Source organism: Rhinopithecus roxellana, chromosome 2 (genome assembly GCF_007565055.1).
Source record: "Rhinopithecus roxellana isolate Shanxi Qingling chromosome 2, ASM756505v1, whole genome shotgun sequence".
Classification (NCBI taxonomy): Eukaryota; Metazoa; Chordata; class Mammalia; order Primates; family Cercopithecidae; genus Rhinopithecus; species Rhinopithecus roxellana.
The window spans coordinates 141,179,275-141,195,578 of NC_044550.1; the positions used below are offsets into that span (position 1 = coordinate 141,179,275).

At 43.0% G+C, this 16,304-nt stretch overlaps 1 protein-coding gene across 1 annotated transcript in view; it reads left to right on the plus strand.

Moving 5' to 3' along the window:
• Window positions 1–394: 394 nt before the first annotated feature.
• The window catches only part of TBC1D1 (TBC1 domain family member 1), a 243,683-nt gene continuing 227,773 nt past the window's right edge, over window positions 395–16,304 (plus strand). The window contains 2 exon segments of the mRNA XM_010365815.2: window positions 395–528; window positions 12,727–13,236. Of these exon segments, the coding sequence (XP_010364117.2) occupies window positions 12,820–13,236 (417 nt within the window). The 5' untranslated portion in view covers window positions 395–528; window positions 12,727–12,819.

A 16,304-nucleotide genomic window follows, 5' to 3' on the forward strand; every position in this document is an offset into this window, starting at 1 on the left:
AGGGAGGCCGCGGCGGACCCGCAGTGCAGCAGCTGTTGCTCGCGTGTGACTCGTCCGTCCGGGCCGTGCTGCCCGGGCACAGTCACACGACGCAGTGGGGAGGAGGAGGACACCGAGTCCCCCTCGCAGCTCCCCGGGGACCGAGTGGGGACATCCCGGCTCCTGTCCTCTCCTCGCCTCCCGCGCGCTCGCCCAGGCTGGGAGGGGGAAACGAGAGCCGCGCGCAGACACCTCCTCCTCCTCTCCTCCTCTTCCTCCTCCTCCTCCTCTTCGGCTGCTGCTCCTGGTGCCGCCACAGTCCGCCGGTGCCTGTTGCTGCCGCCGCCGCGGGACCCGCTGTGTCCTCAGCCGGGTGGAGAAGAGACGGGCGCAGAGCCGAGGGGAGCCCCCTCCCCGGCCCCCAGCGGCGGGAAGAGCGCAGCCAGCCCGGCACGATGGACGCCCCGCCCGCCCAGGCCGTCCCCAGGATGCCCCCAAGCACCTGCGCGTCCCGGCCTGGCCCCGGGCTCTGAGCGCGGCGCGGCACAGGTAAGCGCCTTCCAGGGCTTCGACCTGGCCATCCCGCCGGCTTCTCTTGGGGCATCGCGGCCGCCCCCGCCCCCAGCACGCCCCTGCCCCGCCTGGCCGCGGAGGGAAAGGCATCTGGCCGCCCACGGAGGCTCCTGCTGGCCTCGCCAGCGGGGTGTCTCGGGGGAGGAAGTTCATTGCCATCTCGTTGCCCCCCATACCGCCCCCCCCGCCCTTGGGCGAAAGCGAAACCTTGATGTTGCTAGCGACCCGAGAGCTCCGCCGGCTTCTTCCCCCACCCCCACCCGCTCACTGGTCCGCGCATCTCTCCCCTCCCCCCTCCCGCCAAATATCTCCAGGGCTAGCGTGTTTGCAAGGCGACCACATTGGGAAGAGTGTGGTCAGAATGACCCCAAGCCACCCTTTAAAAGTTCAGGGTACTTTGCAGTTGTAACTTTGGCAGCTCCACCAGTGCGCGCAACATTTCTTTCTATGGGCACATCCTGTACCAGTCATTTTGAAACTCTTCTTAATTGTTTCTAGCCGCTTCCTGACGGCTCTGTGATTATGAGACCCCCTCAAACTTCACCAGGCATTAGGTTTTGTTTTTGTTTTTTTTTCAAAGAGGTATCATTTTGTTTGAAATCCACCTAGATGTGACTTTTCCTGTTTTGATTTTACTTAACATAGCTTATTCTCTAGAAGTTGCTTTAAAACTAAATTGAAAGTGATGGTTGTTCCTTCCACCAAACAGTTTAATTTTCAGGGTGCCCCATATTAATGGATATGTTTTCACTTCATAGATTTCTCATTGTTTCCTTTATGATGGGATGATTTCATTTATTAATAAAACCAGACTTTGAAAGAGCATTTTAAAATGACCTGGTTTAAATAGGTCACACCCAAGAAACTCAGCTATCTGTACAAGTTCAAACTTCTCAACTTTTTGCACTGGACCTAAGCTGAATGCAGAGGCCCTGGTCCAAAACCCTTGGTTAGGAGGGCAGAAATTTCTTCCCTAGATGTGAACTGGGATTGGTAGGAGTTGGAGAATGGCCACCTCTGGTTTCTGTTGTGTTTTGGAAGTCAGCTGTGTGTGGGAGGGGTTGGGGTGGAAGAAAGAAAGGAGAGCTGCTCCCAGAGGCTGAGAATCCACCTTGCAGAACGACTTTTTATATTTCTGACTCTTCGTGTTCTGTCACTCCTGTGGGTTAGGAATACCTGAACAGGTGAGTTCGGCACCTTTTTCTAGAGTTGAGATGGCTTCTCTTGGTCGGGAAAGAAGTGTGCGTCATCATCAACTTCCTGGGAGCTGTCTTAAGGATTAAGGACATGGTATGAAAGAGTTTGCCTAGTAAAGGTTTAACTGCTTTTGTAAACAGGTGTTTTAAAACGATTTGAAATTGGATGCTATCATAGTCTCATAGTCTGCCTGTTTCCTGTTATTTTTTTCTGGCATGTTATAGAAAAATAAGACCCCACAAGTGCTTTCTCTCCAGATTTATCTATAAGTAACCATTGACATAACATGCACTACTGAATAGTAGCCACAGCTGTGAGTTAAAAGGTATCACACAAAATGTTTAGGCCAGGAGCAGTGTCTTACACCTGTAATCCCCACACTTTGGGAGGCTGAGGCAGGAGGATCGTTTGAGCCCATGAGTTCAAGAAAGATATTGAGACCCCATCTCTACAAAATTGTTTTATTTATTTTTGAACTTTTTATGGTCAGTTATTTTATTATTTTAAAATAGATGCCTTAGATATCAACAGTGAAATTATTAAGAATAGAAAGGTAAAAATGAAATAATGAGAAAGGCTGAAGGGAGGAAAACATATATAAATTTAAAAATAGAGGATGCATTACAGAAACAAAAAAATGAAATGGAAAAAGAAGCTAAAATTCATGTTGATAAAGTAATAATTGACATTTTAAATTAAAGATTAGGTGAATTCTAAAAATTTTGCATACAGTATTATAATAAATGACTTTTCAATGGTGTCAGTTATATAAAAGTTCTGTTAAATGTTTTATATTTAATGTTTTTGTGGCTCTTACATTTTCATGCCTTTTGCCTGACATTTAGTTTCGTACCAGCATTACTTTTATGTGCCATTGGAGGTCTTTCATTTTTTATATTCCTGTTCATAAATAAAATATAAATGACATAAGAATTGCTCAATATGGTCTTTAGTAAATTGTTTAGTAGCTTGAATTTACCCAAAACTATTAGTAGACATGTCTATAAATTTGTAATAAAAATTAACCTCTCAATGTCCAGGTGTCATACAGATATAACATATTGCTAGAGTATTACTCATCCTTTCTTTTTAACTAAACATCTATTTTTATTAAAAATGCTAACGATAATTAGTACTATCATATATAAAGTTTACTTATAGAAAAAACTTGAATTTTTTATTATTAAAAGATACAAAATTGTTTTAAATGAGCTAGGGGTTGTGGCACCCAACCGTAGTCCCAGCTACTTGGGAGGCTAAGCCAGGAGGATCACGTGAGCCCAGGAGTTCAAGGCTGTAGTGAGCTATGACTGTGCCACCTCAATGGAGCCTGGGTGACAAAGTGAGATCCCATCTCTTAAAAAAGAAGAGTTTAGGGGATATTTTCTGAAGTGAACACAAATAGAGTATTCTAACAGTATTGAGTGCAAGGAGACATGGAAGGGACTAAGTGGTTCAAAGCAGGAAATAAAATCATCAGGTGATAATTAAAACCATTTATTTCATGTGGATTTGTCCAGTCATTTGCAAACCAGGAGAATAGGAAAAAAAAATCACTGGTGTAGTTATGAATTATTACATTATGTTTTCAAAGGAAAATGTTGCAAACGAGTCTCCTTGTCATAGTCTATTGTTATCTACCCCACTGAGAGTGCTGGGACTTCCCCTTTTCACCATGACAGCATTTCTGGTTGGGTGGCAGTCACGCAGTGTTGACCTGGTGTCCCATAAGGCATAGTTTGTCAAAACACTAGTGGGTATTAGGAGGAAATGTGCAACTCTGAAGCAATAGAGCTTGCCCCTTCTTCCTCATTATCCAGCTGGTAATAATCCCTGTCCCCCACTTACCTAGAAGGCAGTTCTGACAAGGAAGGCTGCAATCACAATGAGATGTACCCCTGTGCAGAGCCAGATGTGGGTGGGTGGCTCCTTTGTGCTCCAGATCTTCTAGGATCTTCTAGGATGTACCACTGGCAAGCAGTGTGGAGCCTGAACCAAGAAGCATGGCTGTTACCTCTTCTGTGTTCACAGCAGCATCTTCAGTTGTCTTGGTGCCCACCACAGCTGCCTGCTTTGTTGGCCACCAGCTTTCTGGCAGAGTAGGTGGTAGGGAGGAGAGCAAGGGGCTCAAGAGGATTGTGTCTTTCAGCATGCTTTTAATTTGATCTGACAGAATGGCAGCTCCCGGAAGCCCTTCCTACTCTCTCCACAGCATTTCTCTGTAGGTCCCCAGTTTTCACTCTTTTCAGATGCCCAGAGAACTGAAAATGTATCACAGCCCATTTGGGGACTTCCTGTGTATGTGTGAGTGCCTCAGGATCATTTGTTTTGCCCGTTTCTGGTCTACCGTGCTGCCCTTCTCAAGTCTCAAGTTTAATGATCACGTTAGTTTCAATATTTTATATATTTCTCAGCAGGTTTCATCTCCTGGTCATTAAACTTAAGAAGTAAAATCTGCTCATTAAAATGACTGAGTCCATGGCCAGGCATGGTGGCTCATGCGTATAATCCCAGCACTTTGGGAGTCCAAGGCAGGTGGATCACTTGAGGTCAGGAGTTTGAGACCAGCCTGGCCAACATGGCAAAATTGTCTCTACAAAAATATAGGTATACAAAAACTAGCCTGGCATGGTGGCATGTGCCTGTAGTCCCAGCTATTTGGGAGGCTGAAGCAGGAGAATCGCTTGAAGCCGGGAGGCGGAGGTTGCTGTGAAACATGATTGTGCCATTGAGTCCATTCAGCAGCAGAGCAGTGTTGGGGTTTGTATCCCTGTAGTGATGACAAAGGATTTAGGTTTTCAGTTAGAACCGTTACCTTACAATTTCCTTCACTGACTTTTCTTCCTTTCCAACCCCATATTCCAATAAAAAAGATCTTTAAACCAGATTCTTCACAAAAGACATGAAGGTTTTCATATGAACTTCAAGATTTTTGACTTTTTTTTTTTTTTTTGAAATGGAGTCTTGCTCTGTTGCTCAGGCTGGAGTGTAGTGGCACGATCTCGGCTCACTGCAAGCTTCGCCTCCCAGATTGAAGTGATTCTCTGCCTCAGCCTTCTGAGTAGCTGGGACTACAGGCATGCTCTACCATAGCCGGTTGATTTTTGTATTTTTAGTAGAGGCAGGGTTTCACCATCTTGGCCAGGCTGGTCTTGAACTGCCGACCTCGTGATCCACCGCCTTGGCCTCCCAAAGTGCTGGCATTACAGATGTAAGCCACGGCACCTGGCAGGTTTTTGACATTTCTAAGCCAAAAGTTCCATTTGATGAGGTCTTAGATGCAGGGGCAATGTGTCCCTTTTCAGATTTCAGATGTTTAGAAAAATATTTGTCATATTTGGGCCAACTGAAAAACTCTTGATATGTGGGTTTCTATGAAACTGTGCAGAATATAGGAAATACATTTTAGCACCAACAAAGAGGCATTTAATTTTGAGTGTGCCTGTCTCCTTTGAGATGAGCAACAGCTATTTTTCTCTGAAAAAGACAATGCATTTATTTAACAGCACATTTTATATAATCAGCAAATCTAAACTTCTGAATTAGGTAAGCCCTATGGGTTCGTTGTCAGAATTAGTGAATTTATATAAGCAAAGTGCTTAGAAAACAGTGCCTGGTACACAGTGAGCACTCAATATTATTTATTGCTATTATTATGTTTGTTTATTTTATACCTTTAGAGTATAATTTTGATGTTAGGTTTGGATTGCTGAGGCCAAGCAAAATTTAGATAGAACAACCTGGCTAATCCACTAGAAAGATATTTGAGGGTTATTCCCATCTAAAGATCTATGGGATCTTTGGATATCATCTATGGGAAACAACAGAAGTATGTGGATAAGACAGATATGGATTCAAATCCCACCTTCACAATTTATTAGTGAGGGAACCCTTTGGTAAAATGAGGATGACAAAACCTACTTCTCAGCGTTGTGAACATACAGAAGATCATGAATATAAAATGTCCATGAAGTGGTAGGTGGTCAGATATTACTCTAGCAAAGAGGTTAAGAGCAAACAAACTTTGGAGCCAAAGGGCCTGGGTTCAAATCCCAACTCTGCCACTTCTTATAGTATGGCCTTGGGCAGGTGACCTCACTTCTCTGTGCCACTATTCAATGATAATATTCCTTATTGTCCAACGTTTTGTAAGTTAAATCAGTTAATAAACACACGATGATAATGTGCTGATAACTATTCTTTTTACTTTTAGCAGAATAACTTAAAGGAACCCTGCAGGTGGGAGGGTTATACATTATCTCTGAGGGCCAGCTGGGACCCTCCCCCATTTCCCACCCTTTTTCCTGTGCAATGAAGAGAATTCTAAAGGACTAGCCTCGAGTTGGCTCTAATTTATATGACTCGTGCCTGTAATCCCAGCACTTTGGGAGGCCGAGGCTGGCAGATCACTTGATGTCAGGAGTTGGAGACCAGCCTGGCCAACATGACGAAACCCCTCTACCAAAAATACAAAAATTAGCCAGGCATGGTAGCGCACACCTGTAATCCCAGCTACTAGGGAGGCTGAGGCAGGAGAATTGTTTGAACCCCGGGGGGGCGGAGGATGCAGTGAGCTGAGATTGTGCCACTGCACTACAGCCTGGGTGACAGAGTGAGATTCTGTCTCAAACAATAACAATAATTTATATGAGAAAGAAGTCATTCAAAAGCATCATTACTTTACAGGTCAAATTAGAGAGACACACCCCAGTACTAAAGCATCCTTGATGATGAAAACATTTAGAACCACCGGTTTCAGGAGCTCCATGCAATGGTGAGACAGCCTCTGCTCCAAGGGTTGTTGCTCCCTGTGGGATTCCTGGGTGAGGAACACGCTGCTCCCATTGGGGTGGAATCCTGTGGAGGAAGTGGATGAAGAGTGTAGCCAGCCAGTGAGCCTACTGCGTGTGATTAGACTACTTCAGGTTGCAGTATAATTCTGTTCAGGTGCCTGCCCACTCCATCTGGCATAAAGAACAGAGAAATTAAACTATTGATTCACAGAGCAATGTGAATAGCCGCCTGGGGACTTTCTGTCCATTCTGGCGTCCCCAACAGCTAATCAATATTTGCCGGTTCCTAATCTGGCCTAGAGCTAGAGGCCATAACACCCCTCCATTCATCCTTTCTTCTCTCCCTCCCCACTGCCACCAGCATTCTGAGAAGGTGCGGGCTGAAACTGCAGAGGCTGTTGTATTGTTAGTTACTGGAAAGTCCCCATCCTGCTCTCTGTGGTTTGCGGTGAAGGATTGGGGGTGGGGTAGGAAGAAAGGGGGTTCCCAATAAGCAGCTTACTAATACCTACCCTTGCTTCTCTCACTTCCTGATCAATAATTCCCATCCTTTCTTCATGTACCTCCCCCACATTTTTGTTCTTGAAGGGAAGATGGGAGCAGCTTTCTATCCCCACACAATACTGGGGACATTTGGTATTGTACATTATGAAAATAAGATTTGCCAGATTTGAGAGATGGAAGAAAACTTGGGGATGATCTTGTTCCATTCTCTTGTAAGAATAAACAAGATTTGGAGAAGCTGAGCAACTTGCTTTTTCAACTTTACACTTGAAAGTGTTTCCATGAGGAAGTTGGGGTTCTCTGCAGCACTTGGATGGGAGTCAGGGACTTGGATTGTCCCCATTCTGTCACTAAATTTGGACAAGCCACTTAACTTTTCCAGAATCCAGTTGCCTCATTTCAAATATTAGGGAAATTTCTAAATGGCTTAAAAAGGACCTTGTTAACTTTAAAATTTTATGATTCTAAGTGTATGCTGCCAGAGGTATGTAGCGTAGCAGGACACATTAACAAGATTATTGAAACTGTTCTAATAAAGGCCATCTTTGTGTCTTGGGTAACTACTATGTTTAAAGACTGTGCTAGGTAGGAGTTGTGCAGAATACAAAGGTTCTCTGTAGAGGGATAGGGCATGTATATAGACAACTCTACTAACAAGAACATCACTAGAAGCTCATTGGAATCACAGTATTTCTTGCTGAGGGTATGAAACATAAGAGTTCTCCTTGGAATAGGAGGTTCTATCTGAGGCTTAAAGAATGGTCAGAGGTTGAGTGCAAATAATGTGGATTGAGATGGCTTTAAAAAATAATCGAATGGTTTGTTAGTATTAAACTGGTGCAGAAGTAATTACAGTTTTTGCCATTCCTTTTAATGGCAAAAATTGCAGTTACTTTTGCACCAAATCCCTAATATTATTTACATAGTTTATCTCTGTTATGGAACTTTTTTTTTTTTTTTTTGAGACGGAGTCTCACTCTGTAGCCCAGGCTGGAGTGCAGTGGCCGGGTCTCAGCTCACTGCAAGCTCCGCCTCCCGGGTTTACGCCATTCTCCTCCCTGAGCCTCCCGAGTAGCTGGGACTACAGGCGCCCACCACCACGCCCGGCTAGTTTTTTGTATTTTTGTAGTAGAGACGGGGTTTCACTGTGTTAGCCAGGATGGTCTGGATCTCCTGACCTCGTGATCCGCCCGTCTCGGCCTCCCAAAGTGCTGGGATTACAGGCTTGAGCCACCGTGCCCGGCCTGGAACTTTTTATTGACAAGTAATGTAGAAACTCACGGGATCTAAGTTACCCGGAATCTTATATTAGCAGAATCTGAATTGCTTATAAATAATTATGGCTATGTTGGAGGTAGAACCTATTATTTGATAGTTTATGAACAGTGCTAAGGTCTAATCTACTTTTTACAGAGAAGCTAAGAACATGCTACAGCTGGTTGAAAAGCAAAAACTTTAGGCATTCAAATAGTTTCATCAGTGAAATGGCAGGACTCATTTGATGACTGATTATTATCAACTGATTTAAGTGACTGAGTTTTTTTTGTACTATGTACATCAATAAGAAGGAAATTGAACGTAATTCTGCTATGCTTGTTGCCACTATATTAATAACTGCTTCATCTAAAATAATTGATAGAGCTCAGATTTATCCTTTGTAATAATTCTAGTGCTTCTTTAAACATGTTTTGGGATTAGCAGCTGTCAGCAGTTAGAACATGAAACAGATTCTGTTACAGGAGTAGCAGTTGATCCAGACATTTAATGTCTTTTTCACCTGTAAGTGAGAGAGAGAATAAAGAGAAAGAGAGATCATTATTTATGGGATTATATGAACTTCAAGTCCGTTTTCATTATTAGGAGAAGCTGTGCTTTAAAGTATAGTCAGGGACTTTAATTTCATGAAATGCCTGAGCTGTAAATAAAGTATTGCTTTATTTTTTATTTCTTGAACATTTGAAAAGAAAATTAGCTATGAATTATGTTCAAATTATATTTAAAAATTTGCTCTTAGCATTGTGCATGTATATTATACAGAAAAACATAGAGTAAAAAGAATAGATTTCAGTTCCAGTTCAGAAAAGGTTTAAAATTTGAATACTGATTTTGGAAACCCCAAACCTTAAGAGTTCAAGAAGCTTATGGTCTTCCTGAGGGACACCTATTCAAACTCTTGAATATGGTGATTGGGTAGAAAGTTCAGAAAAGCCTGCTGATGCATGCCCTAAAACACCTTGGAGAAAAGAGGTGGTAGTTGCTTGAAGTAGGACTTAAGTACCAGTTGGAAATAGAAGACAAGGATGGGGACTGTTGGGAGATGACTCTCCATGGGTCCTTCCTGTTTCTACCACATCTTGTGAGCAGGGCATTGAGTGCCTGTGTTTGAAACTACCTTTTCCATCATGTTTCTACAGCAAACAGTCATGAAAGACAGAAATAGAGTCTTCCCTGGAGCAAAGGGCAGACAGGCTTGCTTCCTGTACTTCCCACTGTAAAATATTCTGGCTCCCTAAACTCAGCTTCCTTTCCTGTAACCCACCATGATACAGATGTCACCTGACCTCTGGGAATTGGGTGTCAGGGAACCAACACAAATGCTGATGGTCTGGCTACTGTGACTGCTCTGAGTAATAAATTGTCCTTCGTCTCCAGCCCAGGAGTCTCATGTTTTCTACCAGCAGGCTAACTTGTGGCAGGCTAACATGTTAGTTTGCAAGTAAGGTAAAATCTCAGACCCTCTGCAGTTTGTGGCAGGGATTACATTCTGAGGAGAGAGGAACAGTATGTTCCATGGCTCAGAGGCATGAGAAATCACATTTTATATGGGGAACCATAACTAGTTCTCTATCTTCAGAGCCAAAAGGTGCACCAAGGAGATCATTTTAGGGGAGAATATAAAGTTGGAGATATAGACAGAGCCAGATTCCTGAGAATTGTATGTGGGGAGTTATTAGAGAATTTTTGGCAGTGATATGATAAATCTTGTGTTGATTAAGTTACTCCAGGAAATATGTGATGGGTGGATTGAAGGATGGGGCACCTTTTCTCTAGGAGAAAAAAGAAAGAGTGGAGGTGGAGTCAGAGGTAGCAATAGGATGAAGAAGGAATCTGAATGACCCCTTGGCAGTTCAGTGAATAGTGATGCTATTCATCTAGATACAGCGTATAGGAGGGGAAAAAAATTCTGGGAAGGAGGGAGATGAGACTGAGTTAGCTTTAAAAATAACTAAATTGACACCTAGGAGCCTATAGGCTATCCAGATAGAAATATGTAATGGCCTGTATGCATCTGGAACTCAGGAAGAGGCTTCCGTGGGAGCAGAACACTTGGGCACCATTAGGGTGTATGTGGTAGATGCATTCTTGTGCAGCAGTCAAGGGGATGGGCTTTAGAGTCAAGTGCAAATTGCCCCCCATCCTCTGTGATAAGTGACTCAAGCTCTCCAGGCTTCAGTTTCCTAGTTCATAATAGTGGGCTCTAGTGGATAAGGCTGTTATGAAGGTTAAAGGAGACAACATACGCAAAGTGTGTGGTAGAAGTCACACACTGATCAGCAGCAGCAGGATGATCAGAATGTGGTGCTTGACACCAAAAGATTAGGTGAGATTGTCCAAAACAGCAGGTAGAATGAGGGGAGAGGATGAAGTCAAACATAGGAAGAAAAAAAGCCTTTGAAGTATGTGAAAAGAAACAACCAGAAAGGTAAGATGAGAACGAGAAGAGTTTCAAGAAGGAAGGTGTGGCCAAGATTGAGAAATTCATCAGCGTGAACGGCAGTCAGGGACTAAATAGCCCCCTTTAAATTTTACAACTTTGAGGACCTGGGCAACCTTAACAGAATTTCAGTGGATCCCTAGTGCAAACCAGGCCTTACAAACCAGGAATGGATGGTCAATAGGAAGTGGAGACAGTAAGTGTAGACCTTACCTTGGAGGGAAGGAAGAGAAAGAGCCATGGCCAAGGGAAGTTTGAAATCAAAAGAAATATCTTTTTTTTTTTTTTTATTGGAGAGACCTCAGTTATTCTTTTAAAATACTTATTGAATCCCTTCTTTGAGTCAGGCACTATGGCAGACACAAGGGAGATAGCAGTGAATCAGACAGATGCAGTGCCTGCCTTCGTGGAGTGTCACCTTAGCATTTGTCCATATGCTAGGGGAGTGAGGCAGGTGCAGGGGAAGGGAGTGGATATAGGAGAGACTAAAGATCCAGGGAGCAAGTGAGTAAAGAATAGGGCTTGAGATCCCACAGACAGCTCAGCTTTGAACAAAAGGGTTTTGTCATCCAATGGGACAAGAAGGCGTTAGGATACATCAAACGTGGTTGTTGAAAATAGAGAAGGGCTGGGCACTGTGGCTCATGCCTATAATCCCAGCACTTTGGGAGGCCAAGGTGGGCGGATCACTTGAGGCCAGAAGTTCAAGACCAGCCTGACCAACATGGTGAAACCCTGTCTCTACTAAAAATACAAAAATTAACCAGGTATGGTGGTGCATGCCTGTAATCCCAGCTATTTGGGAGGCTGAGACAGGAGAATTGCTTGAACCCAGGAGGTGGAGGTTGCAGTGAGCCACGATCGTGCCACTGCACTCCAGCCTGGGCAATAGAGCGAGACCCTGTCTCAAAAAGAAAGAAAGAAAGAAAGAACACAGAGAAATGTAGTTGAGGGAGTTTGGGTTTGGGTTTGGTAGAAGCAGTTTTTTTTTTTTTTTTTTTTTTTTTTTTTGGAGAGTCTCACTCTGTTACCCAGGCTGGAGTGCAGTGGAACAATCTCGGCTTGCTGCAGCCTCTGCCTCCCAGGTTCAAACAATTCTCATGCCTCAGCCTCCTGAGTAGCTGGGATTACAGGCACCTACCACCACACCAGGCTAATTTTTGTATTTTTTGTAGAGATGGGTTTTCACCATGTTGGCCAGGCTGGTCTGAAACTCCTGACCTCAGGTGATCCACCTATCTTGGCCTCCCAGAGTGCTAGGATTACAGGTGTGAGCCACTGCACCTGGCCTAACATTGATATCTATTGATGAGAAGAAGCCAGGTGTTGGGGTGATAGCTTATAGCACATGAATTGAATAAAACAATCTTTAAGACGATGTTTGCAACATAATAGGCAGTGAATACATGTTAATGGAAGGTGGATTTGTGATTCAGAACCTCTAGACTACCTGGCTGAGTCTTTTAAAATGTAAGTAATATCGTAAGTGATATTACTTGTCCCAGATCAGTTGTTTAAAACTGATCTGGTTCAGTACACTATGGTGATGATAGCATCTATTTCTTCCCATAAGCGTTATTTTTTGGGGAAGTCACTTATACTGAATTTGACTATCTTTTAAAAATTTATTGAAATATATGTTAAATAATACAATGAGGTTTAATGCTCTCAGAGTAGCACTGTGTCATCTTCTATCATGGGGGCCTTTGTTGGCTTTAGGAGGCTTATGTTTCATAATAGTTTCCCAGTGGACTCTTTGTTACTTGTAATGAGTGTGACAGTTATGCCGTGACCAGGTTTTATATGGAATACAATTTTGAGAAAGCTCTTTCTAGGCAGAGGAGCTTATTTGAACCTCTTATTACATTTGGGTTTCAGGCTTTTGAGTTCTGAAATAATAGCCCTTTGAAGGTAGCTATTGCTATGACTTCATTAAATTCTAATGCCTCCGGTTTCCTCCCCCAGGTTTCTGCATATGAAGTGTGTAAAATCGATTGCTTGATCTAAAACAGAAAAACAGTGGTAACTGTTTTGCTGAGTTCCCAGACCCTTCCCAAGATGGAACCAATAACATTCACGGCAAGGAAACATCCGCTTCCTAACGAGGTCTCGGTGGACTTTGGCCTGCAGCTGGTGGGCTCCCTGCCTGTGCATTCCCTGACCACCATGCCCATGCTGCCCTGGGTTGTGGCCGAGGTGCGAAGACTCAGCAGGCAGTCCTCCAGAAAGGAACCTGTAACCAAGCAAGTCCGACTTTGCGTTTCTCCCTCTGGACTGAGATGTGAACCTGAGCCAGGGAGAAGTCAACAGTGGGACCCCCTGATCTGTTCCAGCATCTTTGAGTGCAAGCCTCAGCATGTTCACAAACTGATTCACAATAGTCATGACCCAAGTTACTTTGCTTGTCTGATTAAGGAAGACACCGTCCGTCGGCAGAGTATCTGCCATGTGTTCAAAGCCGACGATCAAACAAAAGTAAGTGAGATGGAGATCCAAAAGACTAAGGTGTGGCTGGCTGGTTTTTAATTGTATGGGGGTCAGGAAATTTATTGTAAGTATGCTGAAATGAATAAGGGATTAGTGCTGCAGTTATAAATTGATTACTTAGCTGAATTTTTTGTTTATGGTGCTAGTTTATAGTTTTGAAGCACATTTGAAAACAGATATGAGAAATTGTCAGTTTTTGAGTTCAAAAATTCAAGAGAAATCATTCTAAAACTACTAATTAAGAGCAGAAGTGTTAAGATGTACATTATTCCAGACAAATGTTCTAAAGCTGTGCTTCTCAAACTGAAATGTGCTCGTGAGTCACCTGGGGATCTTGTTAGAATGTGAATCTTGATTCAGTGGGTCTGGGTGGACCCCAAGACTGCATCTGTAACAAGCTGCCAAGAGGTGCTCATGCTGCCTTTTGCAGGTTGCACTTTGAGTGGCAAAGTTCTAAATCTCCACATTTGCAATCCTATTACGAAAAATATAGTTATTTGCCGGGCGCAATGGCTCACACCTGTAATCCCAGTACCTTGGGAGGCCGAGGTATGGGCGGATCACGAGGTCAGGTGATCGAGACCATCCTGGCTAACACGGTGAAACCCCATCTCTACTGAAAATACAAAAACTTAGCCGGGAGTGGTGGCGGGCGCCTGTAGTCCCAGCTACTCGGGAGGCTGAGGCAGGAGAATGGTGTGAACCCGGGAGGCGGAGCTTGCAGTGAGCCGAGATCGCTGCCCCTGCACTCCAGTCTGGGCGACAGAGCGAGATGCTGTCTCAAAAAAAAACAAAGAAAAGAAAAATACAGTTATTCGTAAACTGTGTAAAAATGCTACTGGCCAGTTTCCCAAGGCATAATGTTCACTTAGGCAAAGGTCATTGATGAGAACGGTGGATGTGTGTCTAAGTTTTGATGCTGTTAGGGGTTCTTTGTATTTTTCTCTTTCACAAACCTCGGGTCAAATCTGATTAGCTTATTATTAGCCCATGATGTGGTTGAAAAAAATATGAGACATGGTAAAAGCTCTGCTCTTTTCTTGTTCATTTGTGCTTGCATTGTTACTAGCATTCGTTGTAGTTCTGGGCAGGACTCATTTGAAGATGCTTGTCCATTTTATGAGAATTAGCTGAGATAAAGTTGAAAATACAATGCAAATAGCCACTTTCTCAGTTGAGTTCAGGGCTCCACGGCTAACCCCATGGACTGTGGAGTCTCACCGTTGTTTTGGGTGCCAAGCAAGGCAAGTCACATACGACTCAAGCTTTCTGCCACATGTACAGGGTGAAGATGCAAGTGTCAATTCACATGTCAACTGTCAGTGAAGCCTTGAAAGGTTCTCATATTTTCAAGTTTAAAATCTGAATAGAAATGCTGAAGTTTTCTCTCTGCACTCCATTACGTTATTTTATATACTCCCTAGGGTGTAAGAAACTTATTTAGAAATTAATGTTCTTGGTACCAAGTAGATGCCCTTTTGCTTGTTCATTTGTTGGTTCTTCTAGTCATTCAGAATTGCTGTTGCAGGTGCTGTTGGAGATGATATTAGCAGAGGCTTGTAGGAAAGCAGGAGCATTCGTGGGGAATAGGACCACGTGATTCATGTATAGAACATAACAGAAGGACTGAGAAGAGAGCCTAACACACACCCAAAGTGTAGAGAAGGCTTTGTGAAATAAAGGCAAATATGGAGCTCAAAGCCACCATTTTGCTCACAGAATCAAACTCTCATACTATAAATCATTTCATGTTACTGTCCATGCATCCATCTCAAGTGGGCGTGACAGCATTAGGCTTGGTGATTCAGAGGGGCTGACTTCCTGTATTCTAATCCTACTCTGCACCCATAAACTGGGTGGCCTCAGGCAATTGAGTCTGTTTTCTTATCTGTTAAATGGGAATAATTACAGTATTTATCCAGTAGAGTTGCTGGAAAAACTAAATGAGGTAGCACTGGACCTGAAACTTAGTAAGCATTTATAGCCATAAAAACATTGTCATTCAAGAAAATTTTACTAGAGGCAGATTATATGCTAATTTCATTTCACGTCTTAGGTAAAAAGAAACAGGATACCTAGATGAGTATCTTCAGCTTTCAAAGATGAGATTCTGGTCATCTTTGAGGAACATTTTAAAAACGACATGTATAACTTAATGGCTCCTATTATTTGGACAAATTCCAGAATGAAAATGAGAGGACTGAACAGCCTGTACCGCAGTCCAGCTCTATATAGTAGTATTTGGACTGAGTTTCCTTGGGGAGTTTTTGCATGGAATCATTGTTCAGCACTTTACATATTTGACTTTTTCCCAAAATCTTTTATAGCCATCTGAGAACAGGCTTCTGGCCAGTCATTCGGATGCCCGACAAGAGAAAGAGATTTATAACCAAATTCTGTAATTGGGACTTCCAGTCTTTCCCCAAGGAGAGAATTGGACTTACTCTATATTCTAAAAAGCCATGGTTGGAATACGAATTAGTTCTTAAGTTATTTTTGGCTTGCATACCATTTTTGCAAACACAAATTGTCAGTACTCTGTTCATTTTATAAAAGAATAATTTGTAGTATAGGTATGTACCTCAATCAGTGATTTGGTTGTTGGAAACAGAACAGTAAATCACACTGGCCATGATGCTAACAGCATGGTAGATTTTCTGTTCTTGGAGCACCACTGTCACTGTATCTCATAGCTAAGGATTATCTGCTGTAGGCGCATTCTCTTGACTACTTATAACATTTGCTAGGTGAAATAATTCTCCAGGTTAAGGCCTTTTCTAAAGAAATGAGGTCAGCACCAACTGCATTTGCCAGAGAAGACATATGCATTTACTGCCAGCGTCATAAACACAAAACTACAGTCTGCGAGGAAACCCTTTGATCAGCATCTAATTAATTCACTGGTAATGTCTCGGGAGAAGAGGCATGTGAAGGAATAATTGTATAAGCATGCCATGAGATTGTGTTTTCTATTGTATGTTCCATAGAATATGAGGAAACTTCAAAACATGTTGTGGAAAAATGGAATTAAAAAGTAAAAAACATATATACACATG